This window comes from Platichthys flesus, chromosome 14, assembly GCF_949316205.1.
Source record: "Platichthys flesus chromosome 14, fPlaFle2.1, whole genome shotgun sequence".
Lineage (NCBI taxonomy): Eukaryota > Metazoa > Chordata > Actinopteri > Pleuronectiformes > Pleuronectidae > Platichthys > Platichthys flesus.
The window spans coordinates 5018557-5045927 of record NC_084958.1 but is presented as its reverse complement, the minus strand read 5'-3'; the positions used below and the strand labels follow the sequence as shown (position 1 = coordinate 5045927).

The following is a 27371-nucleotide window of genomic DNA, read 5'->3' as shown; positions in this document are numbered from 1 at the left end:
CACACACATACAGACACAGACACAGACACAGACACAGACACAGACACAGACACAGACACAGACACAGACACAGACACAGACAGACAGGCACACACACACACAAACAAACGGCTGAGTGATATCAAATATAAATATAATCCATTGATCTTGAGTGATAACGTGGTTTTCAGTAAGAATTTCTCTTGAAAACAAAAAACCAGTCACTTGTACGTGCAGTGATGGAAGTTGATGAATCTGCTGAAGCAACATTACATCAGCAGCAGCAAACATCTGACAGCTGCCTGTGGTTCCTGCTGCTGTGAATTCAATTTGAAGAGTCCCCTCAGTGGAGATGAGAGCCTGCGTTATCAATACAGAGCTTTCACTGACAGGCACGTCTTCGCAGAGCTCATCAGCTGTCACTGAAGGGATATCTCCACCTAGTGGCAACACAGGATCTTGCGTTGTCCTGCAGCATCAAGGAACGAGGCAGCCACTCATACACTGGTAGGAGAACGCATCAGTGACAAAAGAGACGTTCATGCTAAAGACTTTACAATATTTAAACCTTTTCAAACTGCGCTCTTTTGAAATATATTGATTTCGAATCTATGTATATCTATCTATTTATCTATCAATTTATTTAGAATAGCTTTTAAAGAAATTGCACTTTGAGTGTTTGTCAGTATCTTTTATTTTTCTCCTAGATAGACTACATCAAATTGCTCTGGGATTAATATAGTTGTATTGCATTTTATTGTATTATATTGAATTATACTGTTTTGTATTTATATAGTATTGTACAGTATTGGATTGTATGGCATAAGTTGTATTTTCTTATTTTACATTGTTTCGTATTGTATTGCATATATTGTATTGCATTGCATTGGATTATATTGTATTGTCTTGTAAAAGGACTGCATTGTATCACATACATTGTGTTTTATTGTATTGTCTTGTATAGCATTGCACAGTATTGCATATTGTATTGTATTGGATTGCATTGCATTGCACTGTCCTGTACTGTACTGTACTGCATTATATAGTATTTTTACACATCTTAAAAGACATCAGATGCGGTTGCAGACTATGGGTTGCATGTTTTGTTAACAAATACAAATCCATCTCTACAAAGGCCTGTGCACTGCTCTGCAGGGAGAGATGAATGGGCTGCCAGGCAGGGTGGGAGAGCAGAAACACCAGTGATGCTGGTATTCAAAGGGCATGTGCAGCCACTCAGTCAGCCCACATACATCTAAACTGTTTGGAGAGGCTCTATCCTCGGGCCACTTGCCCCCCTTCTTTAATATTTGCTTTATACTCTCTTTCCATCTGTGTTTTGCTCTTGATCTTTCTCTTCCGTCCTTTTCTTTCTTTGTCTCTCCTCAAAACTTTTTCTAGCTGTCCTCTGCTTTTCTTTCTCCACGCTACCTTTCTCTTTCTCCTCTCTTGCTCAGGCTTCACTCCTGGCAAGCTTTAGGTGAGATAAGTGTCAGCATGTGTATGAGAGCATGCGGCGAGTGTGTGTGTGTGTGTGTGTGTGTGTGTGTGTGTGTGTGGGCTTGAACAGCGTCTTGTTCACTGAATCACATTGTTAAACTTCTTTTGTCTGCATACTCATACATCAAACTATTTAGACGTAGCATGGAATGAAACTTGCCTTTTTCTTGTCTTATTTTTATCTCATTGTGTGAAATTATTATTTCAGTTATCTATACAAACCGTTATACTAGGCCAAAAACAGACCTTCACTGTAACTCCTACTATTTTTGTACTGATGGAAGAGATGAACTTAGAGCAGGCAGGTTTCTGACAGGAAATGAAATGTGTGCTAAGTGAGCAATCAATCAACCTGTGACTTTGAAATGACATTTAAACTTCGCAAGGAGAAAACCATGTTTTAAAAAAAGATAATTTTCAAGCTGTGAAAAGCTCCTTCATTTTATTTGTGCAATGCATGATAGCGTCCATTGAAAGTACATTCAAAAGTTCTCTGAATATTCCTTTTGTGACTTTTCCACAGTGAACAGATATTATGTATATTGGGAAAATGGGACGTTTCTGACAGCACCAACACAAATATAGCAACAGTACAGAAACTTCTATTAGTAGAGATTTGAACTGATGTCCAGTAGCTTGTTCAATTATTGGGTTGTTTAGTTCTCATGTTGATGGAGAAACAGAAAGAAACTTACATGTACGTGGTGTCAGGTTCCAAGCAGCGAATGATCATACTGACTGAAGAGGACAGCAGGTTGGGGATGTCCCCCAGCATCACACATGGAGACCTGGCCCCGGACAAGATGTCGTCCACAAAGCTCAGTAAGGTTTCTGCAGCAGAGAAAAAGACAGGGGTACGCTCCCATTGAGAACAATTTCATAAAAACGTTCAGGTATAGAGGTTAATTGAATCAATAGCTCACGGTCTTCAAATAAATAGTGATTTAGCCACTTGAATCAGATTTCTGCTGATTACCAAATCAGACGGTTGAGCAACTGCTTTAAAATAAAAACAAACAAAGACAATTTAGCATAATAAAGCTTATAAACTATCCTGAAGTAAGGTGAGGACAGTCGCTCTACACTTCACCCGGGGCAACTGATGCATGTGAAGCACAGGCACATGTCTGTTATTTGAAAGGTCTGATCAAAAACAACATTAGACATGGCTCTCTGCTCTCTAAACAGACATCTCACCAAAATGCAAAACAGATGAGCATTGCTTTGCTCTACCACAAGACACGCTAAGTGCATTACATGTTCTTCGACTGCTGGTGGTGAGGGCTAGACACGGATCGATTTTTTCTGTTCCCTTTCTTGAGGCAGAGATTCAGTCAGCGTGTCAACCATTAGTAAAAATGTCTCCCTGATGTGCGACAATGAGATTTTATTGATAAACTGATCAGATGCCGGTGTTAGACATCAGGTTCTGGATCGGACTTGCTCAGAAGAAAGACATACCACAGTTGAACTTCATTCTGAGCGACGTAAAAAGGACAGCCTGTTCTGTGTCTCACTGATGCAGCTCGACACACGCTGCCCATTCACAGTCTTCCACTTGGAGGTTGAAGGGCACCTTGGCAGAAGATGGGGAGGGCAAATAATTCTCTCATCACAGCAAAAACTTTTCTCCCACCCCTTTATCTCTTTTAGCATGATCCTTGTCTGTACTGACCAAAACAATCCTGATGCCATCTCTAGGGTTGCACATATAACACACAATTCCTCACATTAGGCAGGCGTCAGAACCTTAAAAGCCCAATAAAGTTAGGAGGGAACAGAGAGTCCTGTGCAAAATATAATCACAATTTTCTTTTTTAAGTTTCCAATTGGAACATGATTATAAAATAAACCTTGGAAGGAGAATTGTTGGGGTTGTTTTTCTTCCAGCATTAAACAATGCAAGGTCAATCATTTATGCAGTTATAAATGGTAAATGGACTGTTTGTAACTTTCTGTATTTCGATACACACATAGTATCGAATGAAAATCAGAATCATACAGAAAAAAACAGAAATCAACCAATGAAACTAGAAGGGCACAAACCTCCACCAATAGCCCCCTTATGAAACCACATATTAATTCACTAGATCAGAATTTCTATTCAGATCTGCACCAAATTGCACACATAATATATCATAAATATCAGTCCCTTAAACAAGCTCCATGAATTATTCTCTGAGAAATCAAAGAAAACCCTGGATTAGGCGGACCTGGATCCGCCCCTCAGCCAGGTCTCCACCAACATTTTATGAGCGCTGCCCTGACCCATTCCACATCGGTCCAACGAGTTTCGTGATAATCCGTCCAGTAGTTTTTGTGTTATCATGCTGAAAATCTCACATATTGAAAACAGGGCTTGGCGTTCTTTACACCCCATAAAGTTTTTCTGCCATCTATCTAAGCATGAAAAACGGAGGTCCAGCTTTTTATAGTCTTTAACCACATTCTGGATTTGCCACTGGATTCACCTGAGCCTCTCACATGAAAGGGAAAGAACCCTGTGACCTCCCCCTGCTCTGGGCTCCCTTCCTGCAGCTCAGGCTGGTTGGTGACACGTGCAGTTAGTTATGTTTTCCCAGCTGGCACTGCGTACGTCAAAAGGGCATTTGGCAACGGGGTGTGTGTTTCACTGTGAAGAGGAAAAACCCCTCCGCTTGGAAAAGTCAAGACTGTGTGTGTATGCAGAGGTGTGCAAAGTGATGGGCGCTCTGAGGTGGTCATCTGTGACCCTCCTCTACACAAGTAGTGCCTGTCCGTGTGTATTTACACTGTATGTGTGTGTGAAGTGATGGATGCTCTAGCGGAGATCACCTATGCCTTTCTTCTACAAGAGCTCTGCCTCTGTGTGTGTGTGCGTGTGAGTGTGTGTGTGTGTAAATATGCACATGTGTGAGTGACGGGTGCTCTAAGGTGGTCATCTGCGTCTTCCCTGTCAACCCCAGCTTGTGTCACCAGCTGCTAAACTGCAGGCCAAGTGCCCCGGAGGAAGCCTGGGGATGAGGTGTGTAGAAGCTGTCAGAGCGAGGTGTTTACCCAGCGCAGAGGCCGACGTACGAGTGAAAGGTATAAACAGGGCTGGAGACACAAATGAAAAGTGACATTGTGAGGCATTGCACTTAGCATATTAATTGCAAAGCTGGTTGGAATATCTGTCCCGTGTGTAAGGAGGCATATAAAAAGGAAACAGTGTTTGAAATTTCAGTGGAGCAGACAGGTTAAAAGCACAGTATGTCGAGTAATTCTCAGAATATCTGAGCGAGTCGAGTTCTACATAGGAAAATGCAACAAACATCAATCTTCCAATGCCCTTAAAGTCTGTCTAGAAATGGAGTTAAAGTTAGTGACTATATTATCAACTACTTTCTAATGCAACAAACGTGTTTACAACAAATGTCTAGTAATGCAGGCCCTCACAAGGCTAATTAAAACATCTTAAAATGCTTAAAACAATGCAGATGTGTACGCTCATTTTCAGTCCAGTCTGTGACTAGAAGCAAATTGGAGAAAACAGCATGGGAGCAATTTATTTTCCTTTTCATTTCATTTTCAGCTGCAGTAGAAAGCGTCAAACCAGTTCACCATAAATACGTATTCTTGGTGTTGACTAAAAGATGATGCTCGGAACATTTTCCAAATATCTAAGTACCAAAATGAATAAAAGATTATACAAGTATAAAATGTCCATGATTCTCATGACAGTGGGAGAAATACAACAAAAATAAATCACATGAAGGGGAAAGAATTATTTAGATCAAAATGTAATATATCTATCAAAAATACCTTTTCTTGTCCAAACAGTCATCCAAATTGAGGACCAATGCTATTGTGTGTTTGTGAGGACAGTTTTACAGTGCAAGATTTCAGATTAATGGATTTTTGTGGACTAATAAAACTGAGGCCTTATCATACTTTAGCCTTAAATGGAATTCTTAAAGGTGCGGTTGGTAAGCTGTTTCTGAAAAACTTTAATTTAGTTTTTTAGATCTTATAGCCCAAAATAAATAATGTCCTCTAAAAAAAGAAAAGAAACTGAAACTGTGTCTGTTGACTTGGCAGGACTGGAAATAACTAATAAATAATGCATTCACTGCGCGTTCCCCAGTCTTACAACTTTGAAGCAGAGAGCAGCTAGTGAGTCACAAAAAGGTCAACTTCCAGCAGGTGTCAGGCAGTGCACGTTAAATGGGCACAGCTTTGAGTGGGGCCGGTGGAAGGTGGTAGGATGTATTGTTTGCATATTTTCAAAGTGTAGCCTGCTCTTGCAATGGTTTCAAGGATTACCAACCCCAGCTTTAATACACAGTGGACCTATCAAGCTCCAAACTCTGTCCAAGGCAATGGTGCTAGAGACAACGGACAGGCCGTCAGACTATCAGAAAGGTTGTGAATAAATCCTTGTGTTAGACTCTATTTCAGAGAAGAAAACAAAAGCAAAATGTCAAATTATAACCCACAGTTATTGTAAACGTCAATCACAGTCAGAGCCTGAATCCTTTGCTTCAACTTCAGACATTCGTAAAACATTGTTTACTTGTTGTCTCCAAATGAAGTGGTTTACACATTCTGGATAAACCCCTGGCTAGTGACATCCGGCTGATCATCTAACTGCTCTTTTTTCTCGCCCTTTCAGACTTCAGTTTAGCGAAGTTAATGCGCTCCCAGATCGCAAAAACTTTTGGAGCAAAGTGTACTAAAATGATTTCCAAAAGCCCAAAGCACGAGACCCCAACTTGTGATAAACAAGAACTTTCCTTTAGAAAATCTGTCCAGAAAAACCATTATATCACTCTCTTGAACCATATTGCACATTGGGCTTCACCTCAAACACTGATGTCAAGGATCATGCTTCGCCTTTGGCAGTGTCAAATGGACTGTGATTAGAAAATTGTTCGCCAAGTACAGATGGATGATCCATTCTCACACATTCACATCCCTTTCAGCTCCCACTCTCAAACTGCCTTCGGACATGGTGTAAAGTTGTGCAGGAGGGGAGGCTTGCAGGAAAGGTCCTTGAAGGCTTTAATAAGACTAAGTTCTAACACAACAAAATAAGCGCATTAAAACACTGAACTGGTGTAGATACAAGTGTCTAAAAACAAGAATATGACTTTGAAACTTTGGATCTCCAAAGTCTGAGGTGGACTAAGACGCATGACATTTTTCTTTGTGGGTTCAGGCGCTCACATCCACTTTTTTATCCTTCCAATCTTTCCCACTAGTCTTCTCAATAAACTGCCTAAAGCAGCAGAACTGCAGCACACAGCCTGTTAAAAATAGTTTGAGGAACCCCGCTATCCACTGTCATACCGAGAGGAATGCTTGATGTGGGTGGCCTGCTGGCCAGCAGCATAGAGAGCACACCTAATTCCACTATAACAAATATCTCAGTCAAAGGAGACGTTTAACACTGAACGCTGTGTGCTGCCATGGCTTTATGGACATGACTCAACACCATGGAAATAGAGAAAAAAACGCATAGGCAAAATGTTGTTCTAGTGTGCTGATTGCTGACAGACAGCAAAAAAATAAGACTTCTGGAAGTGAATGAGAAGTGCACCCTTTATGGCTGCTGACCTGGCCAGTTTGTGAGGGTTACAGTGAACTTGAAAATTCTTAAGAAAACAGGAATTGAAGAATTCTGACCTTTTGGATTTGTATGTATCTTTCTCACCTGATTATTTCATCTCCAGCTTGACTCCTGAGACATTTTGTCATTATGAATCTCAGCCCAGGATGAAAATAGTTCCCCCCGCCAATTTATTATGAATCCACATCCCCTTGATAGTTTCATAAAACGTTTGAGAAATCCAACCACGTTGACCGAGCAAGGATACCCTTGAATTTATGTGAGCCACAAGTCATTTTTCCTCATAACATGGTTTATAATGCAATTATCAGTAAAAATCCACATAATCTACAATGCTTAACATTTATTCAGGTACAATTTGTGATAAAAGAGAAATATGACTTTAATAAAGTGAAGGGATTACAAATTGTGGCAAATCAGTAGCCAAATGACATTTCGAATCGGAAAGAAAATTAAGGTTTGATGATTTATGCCATCCTGGAAGTGACAACTGTTGGCAATAACAATGAGCACACTTTGAGAGGCTCAGATTTATCAAGAAGTACTAAAATACATTTTAACAGGCTGTACTCCCCACCATCTGAGGAACATGATCCTGCATTTCATTTCTACAGCCCTAGCCAGCCGGCTCATCCTGAGATGACATTGGTAGACTTTCAAAGGTTCCACGGGGAAATGCTGCAAATCTCTTGATTTAGAAAAATCTGTGAATTTGGCCGCGGCAGGAAATTCTATCCTGATAGAGGATCGGCATCAAAGACCTCAGGCAGCCACCAAGGGAGATACTGTGAACATGGAACTTAAAGCATGAAATTGAATTAAAATGTTGCTAAATTTAAAATTTATGGTTAAAGGCAAAGATCTGTTTGTGAGCAGAGGCTGTCAAATCATATTGAAAATCAGAACAACATCCATAAAATGTCATTTTCTTGCATGCCACAGTCAGACTAAGGACTTCCAATTCACGCCTTTGATGTGGATCAGCAGTTGAGTACCGGCTCCAATTGGCTGTGGGTGACATCTTGAAAAAATGATGAATAATAACAGCACTAGTAATTTGTTTATTAAAGCCAATAACCAAACAGCATGATTGCCCAATCATAGCTTAGCAACCAAAGCTCTGCACGTCAAGGCATTGTGAATGACGCTTTTAACAAGAACAATACTTTTTATATGAAAAGTTGAGAGTTGTGTCTTTTTTTCCCAAATTTATGAGACCAAAAACACAAGAGAAAATGGATAAAACATAACAGTTATTTGCTTAATTGTAAAATACGAACATTAGCATATTAGCTAACTAGCATAGCACCTGCAATGATAACCAAGTTTATTTTTACAAAGCCAATGGGGAATTCATTCTAAAAGTAAATTATACATCATAGACTGAATGTAAAGATGGACAACAAGACAGCTCCACAAAAGTGAGGCCAAAAGGTTTGATCAGTATTTGTCAGAAAACCTGCCTCTCTCAAGTTTGTGGATGGGACATGGGCCGAACGAAAAGGTCCATTCACACAAATACATTTTTCTCAAATGTTTTTTCTCAAAGTAGTTATTATCACACTGATGTGTGTAAATTCAAATTCAAATTTTTCCAGTAAGTTTGGTTTTATTTAGAAAAATTTGATTTTACCAAATTAGGTGAAACGTCATGATTGACAGCTGAGATTTGCTCGCAATTGGTCAAGGGAAAGTTCTGGTGGTGTCACAAATTCACCCTCCTATTAATGTTTTCACTTGTCATATTTTCAATTACTAATTCTTGTGTCATTTCAGAGTTCGGCCACTCCCTTCCTGCTCTGCACTTCTGCAGCGGCTCCACCCACATACACACCTGCCGTCTATCTACTCATTAGTTCTCCCCTGTATATCTGCCTGCTAGTTTCCTTTGCCCTCTGCCAGATCGTTAGTGTTTAGTACCTTACCTTCCAGCGTTACCCTCCTTACTCATCGCCTGCCTGACCTCCTTGTGATTTACCTGCCTTTTCTCTGGACCTTCCTCTCGCCTACTCCCTGTCGGACATTGTTTGCTTTGGACTGACCACCTGGCTCCTGACCTTGGCTCTGTTTTCTGGATTCCGCTTTCGTCTACTCCCTATTGGTTTTGTTTGCATCGGACTGTCTGCCTGGATCCTGACCTCTGCTTAGTAATAAACCAAGAACTTTGCTTAATCCAAGTCTGCTTCTGTGTCGTGCATTTGGGTCCACGCCTGCCACTTCTGCCAGCCCCTGACAGAACAATCTGGCCAACAATGGACCCAGCCGACACCCAGAGACTCTACCAGGAGGTGGTTGCACACGCCAATGCACTGAAACAACAGGAGCGACAACTCACCTCCATGGCGGAAGGGCGTTCAAGCTTCTGCCACACGCCACGACCAACGTCTGGAGGCCATCAACGACCAGGTCCAGCAGTTGGTTCAGATCTGTCAACCACAGGTGGTGTCGCAGCCGGCCAGTCCCCCTGCTCGTGCTGTTGCCGGTCCGGAACCTCGTCTGAACGCCCCCGACCAATTCTCTGGAGCTCCCGGTACCTGCCGATCCTTTCTCACACTCTGCTCCCTGACTTTCGAGTTACAGCCGCTCACTTATCCCACCGAGAGATCGAGAGTGGCGTGCATGATCACCCAGCTGTCGGGACGAGCACGGGAGTGGGGAACCGCCACTCCCGTCTCCATCTGCCAAGTAGACGGCAGAGCTCATGCTACGGCACGTTTTTCGCCTGCATAGTCTTCCGTGTGACATTGTCTCTGACAGGGGCCCACAGTTCACCTCTCGGTTCTGGATGGAGTTCTGCAGCCTGCTTGGTGCCAGGGTCAGCCTGTCATCCGGGTTCCACCCACAATCTAATGGCCAGTCCGAAAGGATGAACCAGGAAATGGAAACAGCTCTGAGGTGCGTGGTTTCCCACAATCCATCTTCCTGGGTAGAATACGCACACAACACCCTGCCCAGTTCAGCCACTGGACTCTCTCCGTTCCAGTGCTCCCGAGGATACCAGCCCCCACTCTTCCCGGTACAGGAGCGAGAGGCCAGGGTCCCATCCGTCCAGGTATTTATACGGCGCTGTCGTAGGACCTGGTTGCAGGCCCGCTCGGTGCTCCTGCGCGCTTCTGACCGTTACCAGAGGGGGGCCAACCGACAACGCACCCCGGCGCCTCACTACACTACCAGTCAGCGGGTTTGGCTGTCTACCCGTGACCTTCCTCTCCGGATGGAGTCCAGGAAATTGGCCCCGCGATTTGTGGGACCTTTCCCGATCGCTCAGATCATCAACCCGGCTGCTGTCCGGCTTAACCTGCCCCGATCGATGAAGGTTCATCCCACATTTCATGTGTCCAGGATCAAACCCGTCAACGAAAGCCAACTTCGGACTGTCTGCCTGGATCCTGACCTCTGCTTAGTAATAAACCAAGAACTTTGCTTAATCCAAGTCTGCTTCTGTGTCGTGCATTTGGGTCCACGCCTGCCACTTCTGCCAGCCCCTAACAGGTGGGACCTTTATGCTCCGGCATCGACTGTGCAGTATAGCACTAAATCACTTTTTCAGCTCAAGATGGCAGCATTAGTATCCCTACTTTTGGCTAAACCTCATGATATTGGAAGGAAGTGGAGCCATGTCATCAATAATCACATGTGGCATCAACATTACCTCTTCAAAATTGGAATATCCAAGCCAAGAATGCATTAGACATAGCTTTGTTTGCCAAACTAATTGGTTTTCCCTGATCCTCAGATCCTTTCCAATTGTCACATACTGCCAATTCCCTGCAATGCATGAACTATGCTACCATTGTCTCCTACATAGGTCACCACAAACTCTTTGGACATGCTACGCACTCGCAATATGTCATGTATGTAGCCATCAAGTGTTTTTTTTTTTAAATCCCTTCACAAATTGGTGGACATGTGTCATTGTGTCATCTCAGCTGAAACCCCATTTTTGCCAGCTAGAAATCAGAATCCAGCTTCTGTTTACGTCTATGTAAAAACACTTTCCTGCTCTGCTGGTTTATAGAGTACTTTGTTGGTGGGATATCTGTCTCCTTTGCCCAGCTTTCTGGCTTGTGTTCTGAATGCATTTGCCTATGTGTATGCCTTAATGTCCCGCTTTGAGCCTCTGCTTAACAAGTTCTACTTTAATTTCAGTATATTTCCCCAACTTCATTTGATTTCTATTGGGCTTCTGGCTGAAACATATCCTCTTGGTCTTTGGTCAGCTGAATGAGATTGTGCTGCTGTGTTTGTGACAGCCTCACATTGCCTGGAGAGCTGCACATCTGTCTCGAATGCTTGTTGACAGGCTGTGTATTTGTTGTGTGGCCTCTTAAGTTCCCTGGCCTCCCTCCCTGCTGAGACCGCTGTCCTGTCTTCATCATCTGTATTTTCAGTAGACTGTATTTTTCTAGCCACAGTTGACCATGGAGGTGGTATTGTTTTGTCCCAGTGTTGTGTTGGCCTGTGTTTTCTGAAATTTCAATGTTTTTTTTTTTTCCATGCACAAATTGAAACTGAGCAGAAAAACACGAGGATGGAAATGCAATTAGTGAGTGCTACCTACACTGACCCAACACCAACTCAGACCACAGGCATGACCGAATCATTTGTCTTTTACAAAAATGGATCGATATTGCGCAGAGTGAATCCAAGACCCATATGCTGAGAAATAAGATACCACACAGATTGTGGAGATCCAATTTTAGAGTGGGAGCCACAACGCTAAGGAACTTGTCATTCAGCTGAAGTTGTTTACCCTCTACATTCTTAACGTGTGATTGGTTGGAAAAATCAAGGATTGCCAGGAGACTGATGTGAGTTATGGGATGTCTCACCTTTTGAAGCTCTGCCTGCTGTTGTCAGTTCAGCTGTGCAAGCCGGGAGCCTTAGTGTGCCTGTGAGTGTTAGTGTGTGTGTGTGTGTGTGTTAGTGTGTAGAGCCTTCTAGCCAATCCACTGCTGTTTTTCTCAGCTTCTTAATCGAAAGGACAGGTGCTTTAATGATGACAATGCTTTTACTCTGGCTTCTTAATGCCTACCAGACATTAGATCCTCTCATATACTTTAGAAATACATTTCCGTTTACTTTTCTGCAGACGATTCTATAGATGACAACATGATTATAATTACATAATAACACAATTAAAATATACCTCTAATTCTAAAGATCTTTGTTTTTGGAACAAACCAGCTGTAGTAGCTGCTCCACTCTCTAAGCTTACCTAGGCTAATCACAACCTTACTCCAGCTCTCTACAGGGTGATATCCATGTTTTTATCCAACCCTTAGAATGTAAGCAATTAAGCATATTTCACAATATATTTGAGTAGCATTAGCAACAAGCTAATATGACCGGTATTTTAAATAAAGTTTATATAGTTGTGTGACTCATGCTTGAGCTATGGAAAACAGGGCATTTAAATGCCATAGGAGTCCTGGAGGCAAGGAAGCAGTTTCTATTACTCAAAACTACAAAAATGTTGTAGAAATACACTCAGTAGCTAAAGCTGTTGTAGAATGAAGTCCTACCTTCATTACACCAAAATGGCAACTAGGTTGTAGCTAGCTCGTCCAAAACTTGAATAGAAACTGCAAACCAATTATTTTCTTATGCTAAGATCCACCATATCTCACAATGAAAGCACTCTACCACTAAAACAGGAGTCAGGTTTAGAGAGGAAACTATCATGAACTTGATGAACCGAGAGAGGTGAGCGAGAGAGAGAGACAGGGAGCAAACGGGAACTTTACAAAGGTAAACTCTTGAGCTTTAATGCAGCAGGTTTCCCTACGGGTTGCCTGGGAATTCATCCACTTCGGTTAAAGTAGACAGCTTCCTTGTAACTAGCTGTAATTGGCAGTCACGCAAACACACAAACACACACATAAACACATACACACAAAATTGGCAGCTAAACATTTCACAAACAACATCTGGGATTGGTTGTCTACCTTCCCATTGAATCAAGAGACCGGCAACACAGCAACAGCAACAGATCACCCACAAACCCTTCACTATTGTTTCTTGGCACTTAAACGCTGGTCACAACCACTAACAGATCATGACGACTGGCCACATGGAGAGGGTGGACTCTCTTAGGAGCAGCTACCCATTGGATGTGAGGAAGTAATTGTTGAACAGCAGGAACAGGAGGTGGAAGATAAGGATGATGAGTTGGAAAGAAGAGGATGGGATTGCTTCAAGGTATCATTTAAAAAAATGGCCTTGTGTGAATGAGATGGAGGAACAACCCTGTAATCTGTGCGTGTTTTCACCCAATTTGGGTTTGATATGCATGCAGCTCAGCTGCCACTTGCGTCACGGCAGCATAATTCATAGAACATTACATCTTCACGGGGGCGAGAAATTGTTTTATAATTTGATAGAAATGAATCTGACCAAATGGATAGCAATTGCCATGAGAGAGCTTTGCACGCCAACCGTAGATTTGGCCAAATACGTCAGTGAAAGAATGAAACACCTTGGACAAAAAGGAGATACAACAGTCAATAACACACACTGAAGTCTAAAGGCTTCATTCCTTGTAACTAAGTGTATAGTTTGAAAATAATATCGTAAAAAAAACCTGCGTGTCAACATACCAGTCCTTTAATTTGTGGATTGTATGGGGAAAGTCAAGATTTTGGCTTCTCTCAACATTTCCACTTTCTTACTTACTTTTCCCTCTCACTTTCTCTTAATCTGTCATTCCCCCTCTAAATTGAGCAATGCACAATTCACAATGACAACATTTTTAAGTGCTTCTGGAGGCTTTAGGCTGTCTATCAGCCGTTTGTCTCACGCATGTCTGCAACTGTGTCTTTTCACACCAACTGGCTCCAAATGTTATTTTTTTCTGAGAGTACTTACTGAAGCACAATCCCCAGTGTGTCATTCAAATTAGGCAGATTTTCCAGTTTATGAACTTGTGAACTGACACTGTGGGCCTTGATGAATTGTTGTGGATTTAGTTATCAAGTAGAAAATATAGGGAAATATAGCAGGAATACCAAAACTAGAAAAAAATGATATTACACCTAGCTGACGGTCGGAAGATGATGGTGAAGACCGCTGGGCCAGTATCAAAGGATACATTATGATAGACAGATCGATCATTTTATGGATATTGATTCATTTAAGGATGGTGTTTACGTAAAGCTTTATTTTCCTGATTACATCCCCTTTGTTTCTTACTGTTTAAAACCCATTCTTTCCTTCTGTTAGGGACAACTGGGAGCTCTCTTGGATCTCTCTCCTTGTTTTCACTGACCAGTACTCACTGTACAATGAAACACAGCTCTCTCTTTTGCATGTTTACTTGTCATGTAATAGAGCACAGACACAGTGCAACTCCTTCCAAATTGAAGCCGTCTTACAATGACTGTTGGCATGTCAAAGGGTTTAGTGTGCCAATATACATCAAAGTCTGTTTACAGGGTTTAGGAAGTTCAGCATATATGGAAACATTGTGTCCAGCCTGTTGGTGCTTTCTACATTGGAGCTGTGCAATATCTGCTCATGTAATATGTGACTACGACGGTTGGAGCTAAGGACAGCAAATAATTTTTTTTTAAATTTTCATTGAGCTAAAAACAAACCGTCTTACTTGATCTCAGTGACCCGCTCCATATCGCTCCCTGAGGGTAGGACATATATTTGCCACTGGTCTATTGTATTGCAGGTGTATCAATTTTGAAACTTTTCTAACGGTCCATCATTTGTGCAGCTCTCACGTTAAATCCAGTGTCTCGTTTCTATTGTCAGGGAAGGCTTTTCAGTCAACACCAGTGGGAGCACATGCATTGCTGTGATTTCTGTGTTGAAAGGGTTTTCCACGTTTGTTTGTTTTTGTTTCTTGTTTAGACTCTGATCATTTAAGATCAAAAGTCTACTGCAGCACCAGCAGCTTTTGAGGTTGTACCGCACAATAATGATTTGAGCTCAATATTATGTCAGCTCCTCCCATACAATGTCGGCATGAGAATCATTCTCTCAATGACAACGTCTCTGTTTAACATATCCCATGGTAATTCTCATTCACTTGCACCAAACACAGGTCAGCTGTCGTTAACAGCTCAAAACACCAAAGTATTGGATTCGACAGATGGAAATGCAAACCTGATTTTAGTCTAGATGAGAATCGGTCACCAAACTTATAAGCATTCATCAAACATCTTGAATGTGTGCAGAATGTCAGATGACTTTACCCTGGACCAAAGCTGTGAAGTGACTGAGTGGCATCCTTAGAGCCACAGGCTACTACACAGCTAGAAAGGACAAACCTTTCATGTCTTGAGTCATTGTTTTTAATGTTTTATCAAATGTTTGCTCAAATATTCTACAAAATCTAATCTTATTATTTTGTTAAATTCAACATTTCTGCATTCATGCCTTCAGCAGCAGTTACAATTTAGCACAGTAGCTCACCATTTACACACACTACTGAATAACCTGGTTTACATTGAAGCACGGAAAACAATGAAAGTGCTTCAGCCCTTACACTCAAGCTTCTGACAGACTGGATTATTGTTAAGGTTTGAAATTGGTTATAATTGGTTATGAGGTTGTGAGGACTTAACCCTGCAACAGTTACAGCTCAGTAACTAGACTCCATTCATATACTCTGGCAACTAACACAGAGAGTGAATGCAACAAAAACCCTAATTTATCAGAACAATCACAGTGCTCTCTGCTGTTCATGTGCATGTACTGTAAGAGGTGAGTGGTGCACGTGGTATTTACAAGAAGAATAACCATTCCACTTAGAGAAGGGACGGGGAGCAGGGCTGGGTATGAATCAGAAATGTTAGTGCTGAAGTGTTACCCATTAATTCCATGACAGCATGCCAGAAAGACTGACTTACCAGTGCAGTTTAGCCTCCGACATATAGAACATTTATTTTCTTCATGAAGATGCCAGAAGAGGCCCATCAACTTTTCAATGTTGGTTTCAGCCAAATTGCCCCTCTGTAATTGGCAGTTCAAAGCTGCTCTCTGATATGACCGTAGATCCTAATTTGTCCCACAGACACTAAGTTAAGTGTCAGTTGCCACCACAGATTGAGTCTCCTTGTATCTAGCGTTTATCAGTGCTGCCCACTCTTGTTTAGAAGATTTTGAATGCATCCCCATTTCACTGCTTGTGCTTTTAGTTTAATTGTTGAAGTGTGAGTCAGTGTTTTTAATAATTATTACATTACCCAGGCCCCTCAAAATTATTGCAACAAAAAGGGTTTTTGTATATATTAGGTCGTTCCTTAAAAATGACATCAGGGGGAGAAGTGAAAGGAGTACAGATCTCAGGTTTTTAAATAATGTTTTTTATATATAGTGTCATAATATAGGAAGTATTTTATCAATGAATATTCATATAAATGACATGTTAAGTTAGTATAATTTACATAATTTAGTTAATAATAAATCTGACTAACTTTCCAAGAAGTAATTGAGATGTAAATGACCAAAAACAAAAGATGGCTTGAAAAGGATGTGACATACGTAAATCATACTATTCAATACAGTGTAGGCATTCATGAGTCGATAAAGTCTACAAACAAAGGAAACAAGAACCCTGTATCAAAATGTCCCGTCATGTGATATCGTTAACAGTTTCCTGCAGCACTGTGTTGAGAGAAACAACCCGTGGTGAAGTCTGACACAGTCAGTTAGTGCCTGGTGATGAAGACAAACGCAGAGAGGCTGCTTGCAGGTGAACATTGGCAGACACATCTTTGGTATTGGATTAAATTCTGGCTATGTGAAACATGGAATGTTTTTCCTGGGAAAGGAGCATGTGCATTTCTGACCTCATACTGTCAGGACACCTGCAAGCACAGCACTGGTTCTGGACCGGGCCTGGACTCCATGATAGGCATAGTAGTCTCTTTATTTATGGATTTGTCCAGGGACACCATGTGGTGAGAGAATGCTCAGTAGGTTATGTTACAGTCAAGCAGAAGAGGAGAGATCCCCTTAGCAATACCTGTTGCAGACAGGAAAGTTTGGACTCTCAGCTGTTTATGTACTGAACACGTTTCCAGGAAGCCAGCCTTCTTGGAAACCCTTGGTGGGGTTCTGGAGAGAGCTCTAATTTGAGACTTCACAGGGAGACATCAATGCTCCTGTTTGTAGAGATCGGGAAACCTGGATGGACTGGCTTCTTAAAATCCAGTGGTATTTTCCTATTGAACTGCTCTATGAAGTGCTAACCAACATGTTTCGTGAGTGTAGGAGTAGAACACCAGGCCAAACATTGATGATGATGATGATGATGACCACGTTTGTAGTCATAATAAAACATCTGGAGTATCTGTGTCTTGCACACTGGAGAAATGCAGAGCTGTAAACTAATGACCACCTTCTGTAAGTTGGATCAGCAGTAGAGATGGTTCTAATGATTACCTACCCCATGGATTTGAGAACAATTTCAGACTACTTCACTTCGAAAACAGTGAAAATTGCGCAAAGTTGAATTGATATGGTTAAAAGTAAATACTGCAGGTTAATGTCCACATTGTGCTGATTGGTGGTTGTATGCCAGTTTAAGCACAGTTGATCAGCATTGTCCATTTATAGAATGCCGGTAACGCGCTACTTAGTAACGCGTTACTCTAATCTGACCATTTTTTTCAGTAATGCGTAATCTAAGGCGTTACTATTTCCAAACCAGTAATCAGATTAAAGTTACTTGTCCAAGTCACCTTGCCTTGCTATTTCGGTATTTGTGGTTAAACCGCTGGGCACGTCCTGCGGCTGGGGAAGCAGTCGCCCCGTCACCCTTCTCACCACACCGCCGGAGGCTCGTGTGCAGCACTCCTCTACGTTTTTTTAGGGGGGGAGGTGCTCGTCCGCGGTGCGGGGTCTTTCCTTCTAGTATGCTGCGGGGCGGTGTCCATCGGCGCTGCGGAAGGCGGGGACCGGTTGGAGGGGACCGGGTACGGCGGTCGGCGGCAGCGACTCTGGACGTGTGTCTGGCTCCTTCTGCGGATCACCTCAGCTACAGCGTCGTTCGCCGGGGGGGGGGGGGGGGGGGGCTCCGGCGGTGTCTAATAAAGTTAGTGTTGGCCAAACCGGTTGTCATTTTTATGTTGAGGCGGCGGGGGTGTTGTCGGCAGCTGCTGATTGTAACTAATAAAGTAACTTGCAATCTAAGTTAGTTACTTTTAAAATCAAGTAACTTGTAATCTAACTTAGTTACTTTTAAAATCAAGTAACTTGTAAAGTAACTAAGTTACTTTTTCAAAGTAACTATGGCAACACTGATGTCAATAATACGTTTAACTAATAAGTATTTCTGGGTTTACCTAGCAATGGTAGCGATGATTAATCCTTGAGTAGACCAATAACACACATCTCTAATATGCATTCTATATTAAATTGGCCGCTGTTCAGAGGACTCTATACAATACTTGCAGTGAGGAACACGTTTAAGATATGCAGTAGTCGTGAGGGGTCAGCACCTCCAAGTCCGAGGTCATATCTGTTAGTGTACAACTGTGACTGCGCCACTGTGTTGAAAGTAAGCTGCTACCCTGCTGGAATGATTGACTAAGAGATGGGGGCCACGACGCATCCATCATCATTTCAGATAGTTGCACTGACAGGTTTATGAATAGAATGCCTCATGCAGACCTTCCTGGTGACTTAAATACATTGCGGGGGGGAGGGGGGGTGGTCAGGATTTGACAGGTGTAATGGATGAGTCTCGTTCCAGGAGCTTCTGCATTGTTGCCTTCTGTGCAACCTGGACCCAGAAAATTAAGGGTAGGTGGTGTGGTGGGTGACATGGTCGAATCATCAACATGACAGTTAACATTTTTTTTCCGCCAAGTATATTTTTGTGCTTTTGCTTTTTGAAGGCCTTCATTGGATTGAGCTATATGCCGCCTTCTGTTGCAAATTGTATTCCAGACATTAATTGCAGGAAATTTTCGACTGATTGGTCAAGATGACATACTGTAGTGCTGTGTTCACTACAGTCAAGAGGAAGCAGGTGGCGTGGGTCATGCATGCAGAGGCAGCTCAGAGGAAGTGACTGGTACGGAGAAGAAGCTCATCCTGGTTTAGGTTTTGGGTGACATACACACACACATACATTTCAGTCACCCTTGGCGTCGGTGTGTGTAATGTAGATAGGTGAGTAATGTGTTTATTGATTGGATCCCCTTGTTCCACTGACCCTTGAGCAAACCTCGACCTCGCCTGGTGATCAAAGCTGTTACCTCATTGTATTGCTCACAGCTCGAGGGATGTTTGTTTCCACAGTGAGTCTGGTCCAGCCGAGCGGTGGCCTGACTTAAAGCAGACTTCCTATTCATGAAGCTTCCACACATCTGCCGGGGACCGAACACATGCGTGTGTGTGTGTGTAAGTGTGCTCTTACAGTATGATCTCACCTTGTGTGCCTGAAGCTTGTTAAGGAAGAGATTACTACACAAACAAGCTGTTGTCAGCTCCAGATCTTAGTTGGCTGCCATAATCATCAGCTGTATGTACTGTATGTTGATGAATCCAACATTACATAAGCACAAACACAACAAATACACGACATGCAGCCGTTAATGAATATATGCTCTGTGCATAAAAAAGGTTGTTTTGTAGAAATTGGAATATCCTAACATCTGTTTCTGATGAGACTGCAGAGAAAGTAAAGGGCAGATATTTGTTCTTTTTTGGTTTTCTTCACAGATGATCAGTCATGTCTGTTCGGATCTTTTTCCCGTAAATGGAGGATCTGTTTTCACTGTCCTCCTGGAATTTATCATGCGGACCATTTGGGGATTAAATGCCGGGAAGAAATATTAATTTTGATATTGAAGTAGCATCAAACAGTTTACGATAGCAGCAGTACCGGTGTGAAAAACAAATAATTGAACTGGGTTACCATGCAAATCCTAGCGAGAACAATTGGTTGAAATTGAACTAGAAGATTCTACCTTCATTTAGAAGTCTTATAGCATTTTCTTCTTTCCCCTCTACCACCAGCCATGTGGGTGGTAGAGGAGCAGGGAAAAGAGATCAACAAACAAAAATAATCAGATTAATTTATCTCAGGAAGAATAATGTATGAATATGAATGAATAATGTATTACATGGTATAGTATTAAAATCTCAAGCCTCCCTTCAATCACTAACTTTGGACTCATGTATGCCATAAACGTGTCAACCAAAACTCTGCTCATTCACTTGGAATGGGGCGATGTCATGAATGTCATGCATTGCAGAGCTGCATTGTGGTTCCGTTGCATCGCCAAATTATGTTCAAACAAACACTCAAGAAGATTCACTAGCCAATCAAGTCACATTAATGTGATAGCAGGGGCAAAAGCAGCAGGCGAACCTGTTGTGTTTATCTTGACTGGATTTGATTTCCTGGGACTTCTTGTAAGCATGGAGGAGGCTCACAGAGCACCTCCACCTGTACCAGTGCAGCAGAGGGCTGTTAGCTGATTGATCCTCTGGTTCAAATGACAGCAGCAGAGCTGCCAGAGGGAGAGGAGAGGAACACGGAGAGAGACTGAACAGAGCCCAGTTGCAAAGCTAGATACCAGCAGAAACTGCTTGTATTTTGTGAATTTATGTATGAGAAACTAAAGATTGCCGAAAAGCGATCCGTTTGTATCTGGCTGTGTTTGGGAGACCCCGGTGGCATTTTATTGATAGCTAGCATGGCACGTTAGCCTGTAGAAAACCAGCAAGATCTCTATTTGTTTATCCCAATGATACACACATTGGACATTGAAGAAAACTAGTCTAAAGTCGTTTTCGGACTTTGGACTAGTTTGCAGAGTTTGCAGAGTTGATCTAGAGTTTGCCGTTCACACATGCACAACAGCAGCAAATCCTCTGCATTATTCAGGAATCCAGCACACACAGATTTCTCGTGGATTTCTGCAGACCTTATTCGAGAAGGCCGGGCAGAGAAAGTCAGCGCATAATCCAGAAAGCAGCTTTGGTTGCTCTCATTGATCAATCTCGTGTCACTTGTCCAGAATGGGGATCTCACTTGAACTTCATTACACAGTTACATCAATGCTCATTAAAGTATCATTATTAATGGTGTGAAGGTCCTGCCATCATTCATGACTCCTAATTTATTATCCGGCAAAATAGAATGTCATGCATACATCCTGCTCACATTGAGAGTGATGGGGCGGCACCTTCCCTTGGTTGTAAGAAGTTGCAATGAAAAATCACTTCAATTGCCTCAGAGTTCTACTACTACAATACTACATGGTATAATATATGCAGTTACAGTTGCCTGAACATAATTAGATATTTTCCCTGACTGGATAGTCTCTCCACAATACAGCATTGTTTGGACTATGTTTTACCCTATTGTGATGCCTCTTGGTGAAAACAAGAGAACATTTGAAACAGGAGATGATTAAAGCAGGAGGAATGAGAGAGAGAGGGAACATGTGGTACCAAAAAGAAAAGGGAGAGGAGGCCATAGTGGGGGCAAGTCTAAAGAAAAAAACACAGGAGGGAGTAGGAGGAGAAGCAAAGATAAGAATAGAGGATATTGTCAGAAAAGGTTTGAGGAGAGAAGATGAAGAGGAAGAGGAGGCCAAGGGTCTGTGGAGAACTGTGCTTCAGCTCATATGAGACTGGCTCTCCGAAATTACAGAGGACTTGACAGCTTAAATCAAAACCACACAACATGGCCAGCTTTCCAGATCTTTCCTTCTTTTCTGCCCTGTTTCTGTCTTTCCGTTTCCCCCTGTCTCTATCTTTCTCCCTTTCCTCCTCCTCTTTCCTTGGTGGTCCTTTTCCTCCCCCTTCCCTTCTCCCGCCTCCTCTCTCGTAACTCAACAGAACATCCGTGCCTAGCCACCTTTGCCGTGTGTGTGTGCACATTATCGGGGTGTGTTTTTCCAAAGTAATCAATCATCTCGCTTAAGACAAGGTCAGCTCTCACGGCATCGTGAATACTGTAGGCTGTTAAACTCTCCTGCATTATGTGTGTGTGTGTGTGTGTGTGTGTGTGTATGTACGTGTGTGTGTGTGTCTTCTTTTAAAGCAGCATAGCCCCACTGACTCTCTCTCAGTGTAATTAGAGCTGCGACGGGCAATTTCACACATCGGAGCGTCTAAACGGCAGCAAAGGGGAGCTGTTAAAAGTTTCGACAATTTCAACAGTCGTAAGTTATAGAATGTGATCTAGGTAAGCTGTGTGACCTATATGTTATCTTCTTGGTGTCTGGTGGGTATAAAAAGAAAGATGAGGAGTTAAAATATAGTCTGTTTGAGAGTCTAGCTTCCTCTGGATGTACAGCTGTCGCTTCTTGCGCTATAGGAGAAAAATCTTCTTTGCTCTTGAGGTGTTAATGTGACTTGTACAGTCATTGATAATGTTTGGATAGGAAACTGTTTTTTTGGCCAAAGTCCATATGTCTCTAACAGGGTGGATTTATTCCCTTGCTTTGCAGCTATACTTTATTATTTCAAAATCTAGTAACTGAAGGCCACTTTTAATAATTTTTTTGTTGCGTTAGTTTAAAGAATTTGTATTAAATGCAATTTCATGCATCTTTTCAAAGCAGGGCTGTCAATATTTACAAAAACAAATTTGACAGGACAGATCCATTTACATACATTTGCATGCAGTCAGACAAGGTTGAACACTCAGATCTGTTATTGACAGTTGCATGGTACAAAGACGAAAAACACCTTTGATTGTTAATTCAAATGGGTCACTACAGATTGAATGTCGGAATTTTTTATAAAAGTGACAGAACTATAACTTTATTCCTCACAAAAAATATTGTTTACGATTGAAGACACGTTACTATGTACTTTCTCTCAAAGTAACAGCAAGATATCCGACATCTTTGCACGGTCACAAAGTCAAAACAGACCAGAACTGAAGCTCTCACATGCCAGCATCAGTGTGCTGCAGGAACAGGCTCAGGCTCTTTGTCATGGCTGGACCAGATGCTAATCTCTTCCTTTGCTGGGAGAGAAACAGCACTAATGTATTTAGTAAAACAATCTTCAATAATCTACAGTAACCCTAAAGATTTTAAGCCCATTAAAAAACTTTGCCGTACTTCAGGGGCTTTCAACATCTGAGACTGTGGACCTCCTCTCAGACAAAGAAGAAACGTTCTCCCTCACCCCACCATAGATTAATTCCTTAGTTCTCACTTTCTTGACGTCTATACTGATGATGTTATTTGATCCCAATAGCCTTCCACAGTTGCACAAAGAAAGCCTAATATTGCTGTTTGACAGGATGTGAGACTAAATACATAAAGCCGGTCCTGAGGCATTTATTAGACTCAGACTCAGAGAAAGTGGGAAATATCTGAACTCTCTCTTTAAACAGATCACGCACATTAACACCTATTCTATGTGACCCCCTTTAGAAAGCTACCGTAATACCTTGGTGAGTATTTCTTTCACATTAATTTACTTGGCCTCCTCTGAAACAGCTCGGAGTCTCCCTGGGGAGGCCCGTCTAGGAAACCTCTGCTCTGAATCATAAAGATGAAGATACTGTATTTATTATCACTGTAAGCTTTGGAATACCTGAGGATTTCAGAGACTTGCTGATCACAGCATCACACTTAGGCAAAGGGGAGAAAACACACCCACATATAGTGTGTGTGCACTGTCATGCATTTCTTGTGACAAAGTAGAGACATAATGGGGCTTAGGCACCAGCGTGATAAAATCATCCATTACTTGCATTCTGCGGTGATGGATTGTCCCTCCCAGGCGAGTGTTGCGTCTGAGAGTTTGTTTTGAGGCAATTAGCGGAGAGACTGGGGTCTGTTTTCGCGATGAAAGCACAACATCATATCCGCATATACAGTAAGGGCCCAGGGACGAGCTTGGTGATTAGGGATGAAACTGGCTGGAACATTTCAAGAAACTATCCTTTCGGAGCAAGAAGCGCTGAGGAGATAGTAAAAAACGTCCCCTTGCGCGAGAAAGTAATCTCCATTAGTTTAATGAGGACGGCTGAAGTGCATGACACCATGGAAACAAGCAATGCCTTATTTAGAGAGGGCAGCAGAATCCGTGAACTGGAAAGGCTCAGCGTTACAGTCACAGTTCAGGCTGGAATATTCCTGTGATGCAGTTTCTCTGGGTCTCGCCAAGTACCCTTGCTAATTTCCATAAAAACATTGACACAAATTCAATGATAGCCGCAGTATCTTATCACAGATACAAGACCGTGGGTTGTTAGTCTGTTTATCTGATTGGAATCTTCGTCAATATCTCCTCTAACGCTGCCTGCATGTACCAACCGCCGACTGATAGCATCAGCAGGTTCCTTTAGCAGTAATGTCTTAATCTGTGTTTCCAATTGCAGCAGTTCCTGTTGCATCAAAAAGCTAAATATTTTTCATAACATGATTAGCTCTTTCCAAAAAACTTAAAACTTTCATCATAAAGTACTGGTACTATTCTTGTGCCTAAGCGATTGACTTTGAGGCACGATAAGAAGTTTGTTTAGACTACGTTAACATTATATCGAGGCACCACAGCTAAAAAATATTCCTCTCGACCACGGCGAGTCATACCGGATAGTGGAGCAGCCACCGTCTTCATCATCTCTGTTTATCCCTCTGACAGCACAGATTAGGGGATCGGGACAAACTTTTGTTTTGTGAGGCTCTGGAACACAGTGGTAATTGTGGGCTGACACGGGCGATGTGCTCAAAGGGCACGGGGGAGAAAAATAATGTTCCAAAACTCCAAAACAGAACCTGAAAGGTCACTTTTGCCATGAAAGCGATATTTCACTGTTCCTCGTCAAAACGCCTCCCCAGCATTAAAGATTAATTTGTGCTCCTGCAGTTCAACTGCTCTTTCCATTATAGACAGTACATATTCTCACCCTGGAAAATGAAAATCTACACCCAAAGTCCCAGGATTCATATGGGAATCTTGTTTGGAAATATAGGAATTTTTACCAGTATGAACTGATATGATAAATTCATGTTGGTTGTTCTTTCTTTGCTTTCTCATCTTGAAGGTCAATATCAAGTTTCAGGATGATATTGTTACTGTGACAACAGGATGTTCACAAATCAATTTGTGTTAAATCAAATCAACACAGATTTCCCTGCAGTAGCTGTATGTGATATAAAATAGAATAATAAACTATAAGCAAAGAGAAGTAGGATCATGGTCACAAAGAACGTTGTTGTTGTGTCAGAATTAATAATGGTCATTACTAACTGCTCCACTACAATAAAGCAGCACACAACTCCAGAGTCCTAAATTCTAAGATCCTTTAAAGAAAATATGAAGTACTTCATCAACTGACTATTTACTAATATCAACCGTTATATTTTGGCGAATGAAAACATGTCATTGAGAATCTGAATAGCAGATGATGTCCTTCTCGACTTGAAAACATAACCATTTGGTAAAGTTGAACTTTTTTCTTCACACAAAAATGATTGGTACATAAATACTATTCATGTCCGAAGGCACCGAAATGAGAAGAGGAAGAAAGTGTTAGGTACAGAGGTCAAAAAAGTTGTGTGGCTCCAGTCTCTGACTGCCTGGCAGGCAACCACAACCACAAACTACAAATGAATTCCATAGTTACTATGAAACCACAATCATACGAACATACTCCGGAAAAATGCAAATGTAATATAAATATAAATTCCACCTTTCCTTATCTATCCCCAAACATGTTTCACGCACAAATTATTAAACTGGATCTAACTTCTTACTATAGATATAAACAACAGTCATTATTTCAACCTACAAATAGTCCTTTATAATTGTGATCATGTGTTTTATCACCTTACTCTTCTTATCAAAACAATAACTAAAGTATACATTTACACTCCTACAGCTGTGCTTCCAAATGCAATGCCAAAAAAAGAGGAAATGGCTACACGTCATGATTATTATAGCAAGTCTAGCTAACGTATGCTGTTTAATTAGAACCTAACCAAATGCTGGTGCTGTGGTTTAAGGAGCATAATACAGCTGCATGTCAGCAAATCGAATTCAGACACAGTGAGACCAGGCACAGAAAAGACCCTGTGATCATGGGTCATCACAGTCATATGCTTCATAAAATGTTTTACTTGTAATATATGAAAGGTTAGGAGAGTGAGACACAAGCTGTATATGTTTACAATGTAAAATACTATTTTACACCTTTCCTTATAGAGAAAAGCCAGAGGTGTGTTGAATCGGCAGCTGTTGGATTACTGACTTAAATATGTAAGTAAATGGTGCAACTAATGGTTTTCCCTCACAGCCCCAACAACTTGTTATATCATAATAACAGTAATGCAGGAAGCACTCTCCTGCTTCTCTCTCCTGAATGTACTGCATTGATTAATGGTTGCCATGATTCTGACTAACACAGTTTATCCTCTCATTAAGCTACAACAAACTCTGGTGCTCACAGGGAGCTGCAACAGTCCCCATTATGGATTGGATCATTACTGCTAAAACAAACCGCCCTTGTTTTGCCGGTTCTGGCTCATACAGGTCAGGCCAAATAAGCTAGATACTCTGTTATGGATGACAGAGCTGCACACGCCCCTGCTGCTCCTGTGGCTTCTCCTCTGTGTCCTTCATGCTACTGGAGATATGTGGGGAAGTCCTGGATCAGATCTAAGCTCGGCCTCACCCTCACCACATCAAGCCCTCCTGATCTCTTCTGCTCTGGGATCCTCCCTTAGACCGGCCCCCCTCCTGCACCCTGCTCCGACACGTCTCAACAGTCTCCCAGTCCATCTGGCTTTCACAAGTTTGAATGAATACTGTTAACCAACTGCTATCTCTGTGTTCTCTGACCCGCCCTAACAAAACCCACCTGTGAGTGTGAAATTGTAACTCTCTCCGTGGCCAATAATTGTCAAAATGTCCAAACGCTAATATCAACTTTTCAAATTTTACCTTACCTTTTGTTATGTTTTGTATTTATTTTCTCGTTTATGCTCAGCACAAACATACCAGAGCAAAATCCCCTGTATGTGTAAACCTATAACATCTGATTCTGCGATGGATTTAATGGTAAAATAATATCCTATTATTACAAAAAATCGATCACCAAAGGTCTGAAAGGTTTCTGTTGATTCTGATTAGATGTGCTGCTACCAAAAGAACCAATTGACTGAATAGCATAATGTCACATCACTCATTTGCCATGACCAGTGCTACAAATCACCACAACACTGAAAGCAAGTTCTGTACATGCAGTGAATAAAATCTGTATTTATGATAAAATAAAAACATCACCTTAATATGTGGGTATTCCGTATATATCAACAAACCAAGTCCTACAATTTATTATCCCATTATTAATATGACTTGT

General features: G+C 41.8%; 1 protein-coding gene and 1 long non-coding RNA gene across 4 annotated transcripts in view; one reads left to right on the top strand and one right to left on the bottom strand.

Annotated features, from left to right (window-relative positions):
• astn1 (astrotactin 1) overlaps window positions 1-27371 on the bottom strand; it is a 423107-nt gene that overhangs the window by 20803 nt on the left and 374933 nt on the right. For all 3 annotated transcript variants that reach the window (XM_062404910.1, XM_062404912.1, XM_062404911.1), the window contains one exon: window positions 2175-2310. In XM_062404910.1, the coding sequence (XP_062260894.1) occupies window positions 2175-2310 (136 nt within the window). The remainder of the gene's footprint in view (window positions 1-2174; window positions 2311-27371) is intronic.
• On the top strand, window positions 22127-27300 carry LOC133968727 (uncharacterized). The gene is made up of 3 exons (XR_009924126.1): window positions 22127-22232; window positions 26216-26269; window positions 26435-27300. It is a non-coding gene; the product is annotated as an uncharacterized LOC133968727 (long non-coding RNA).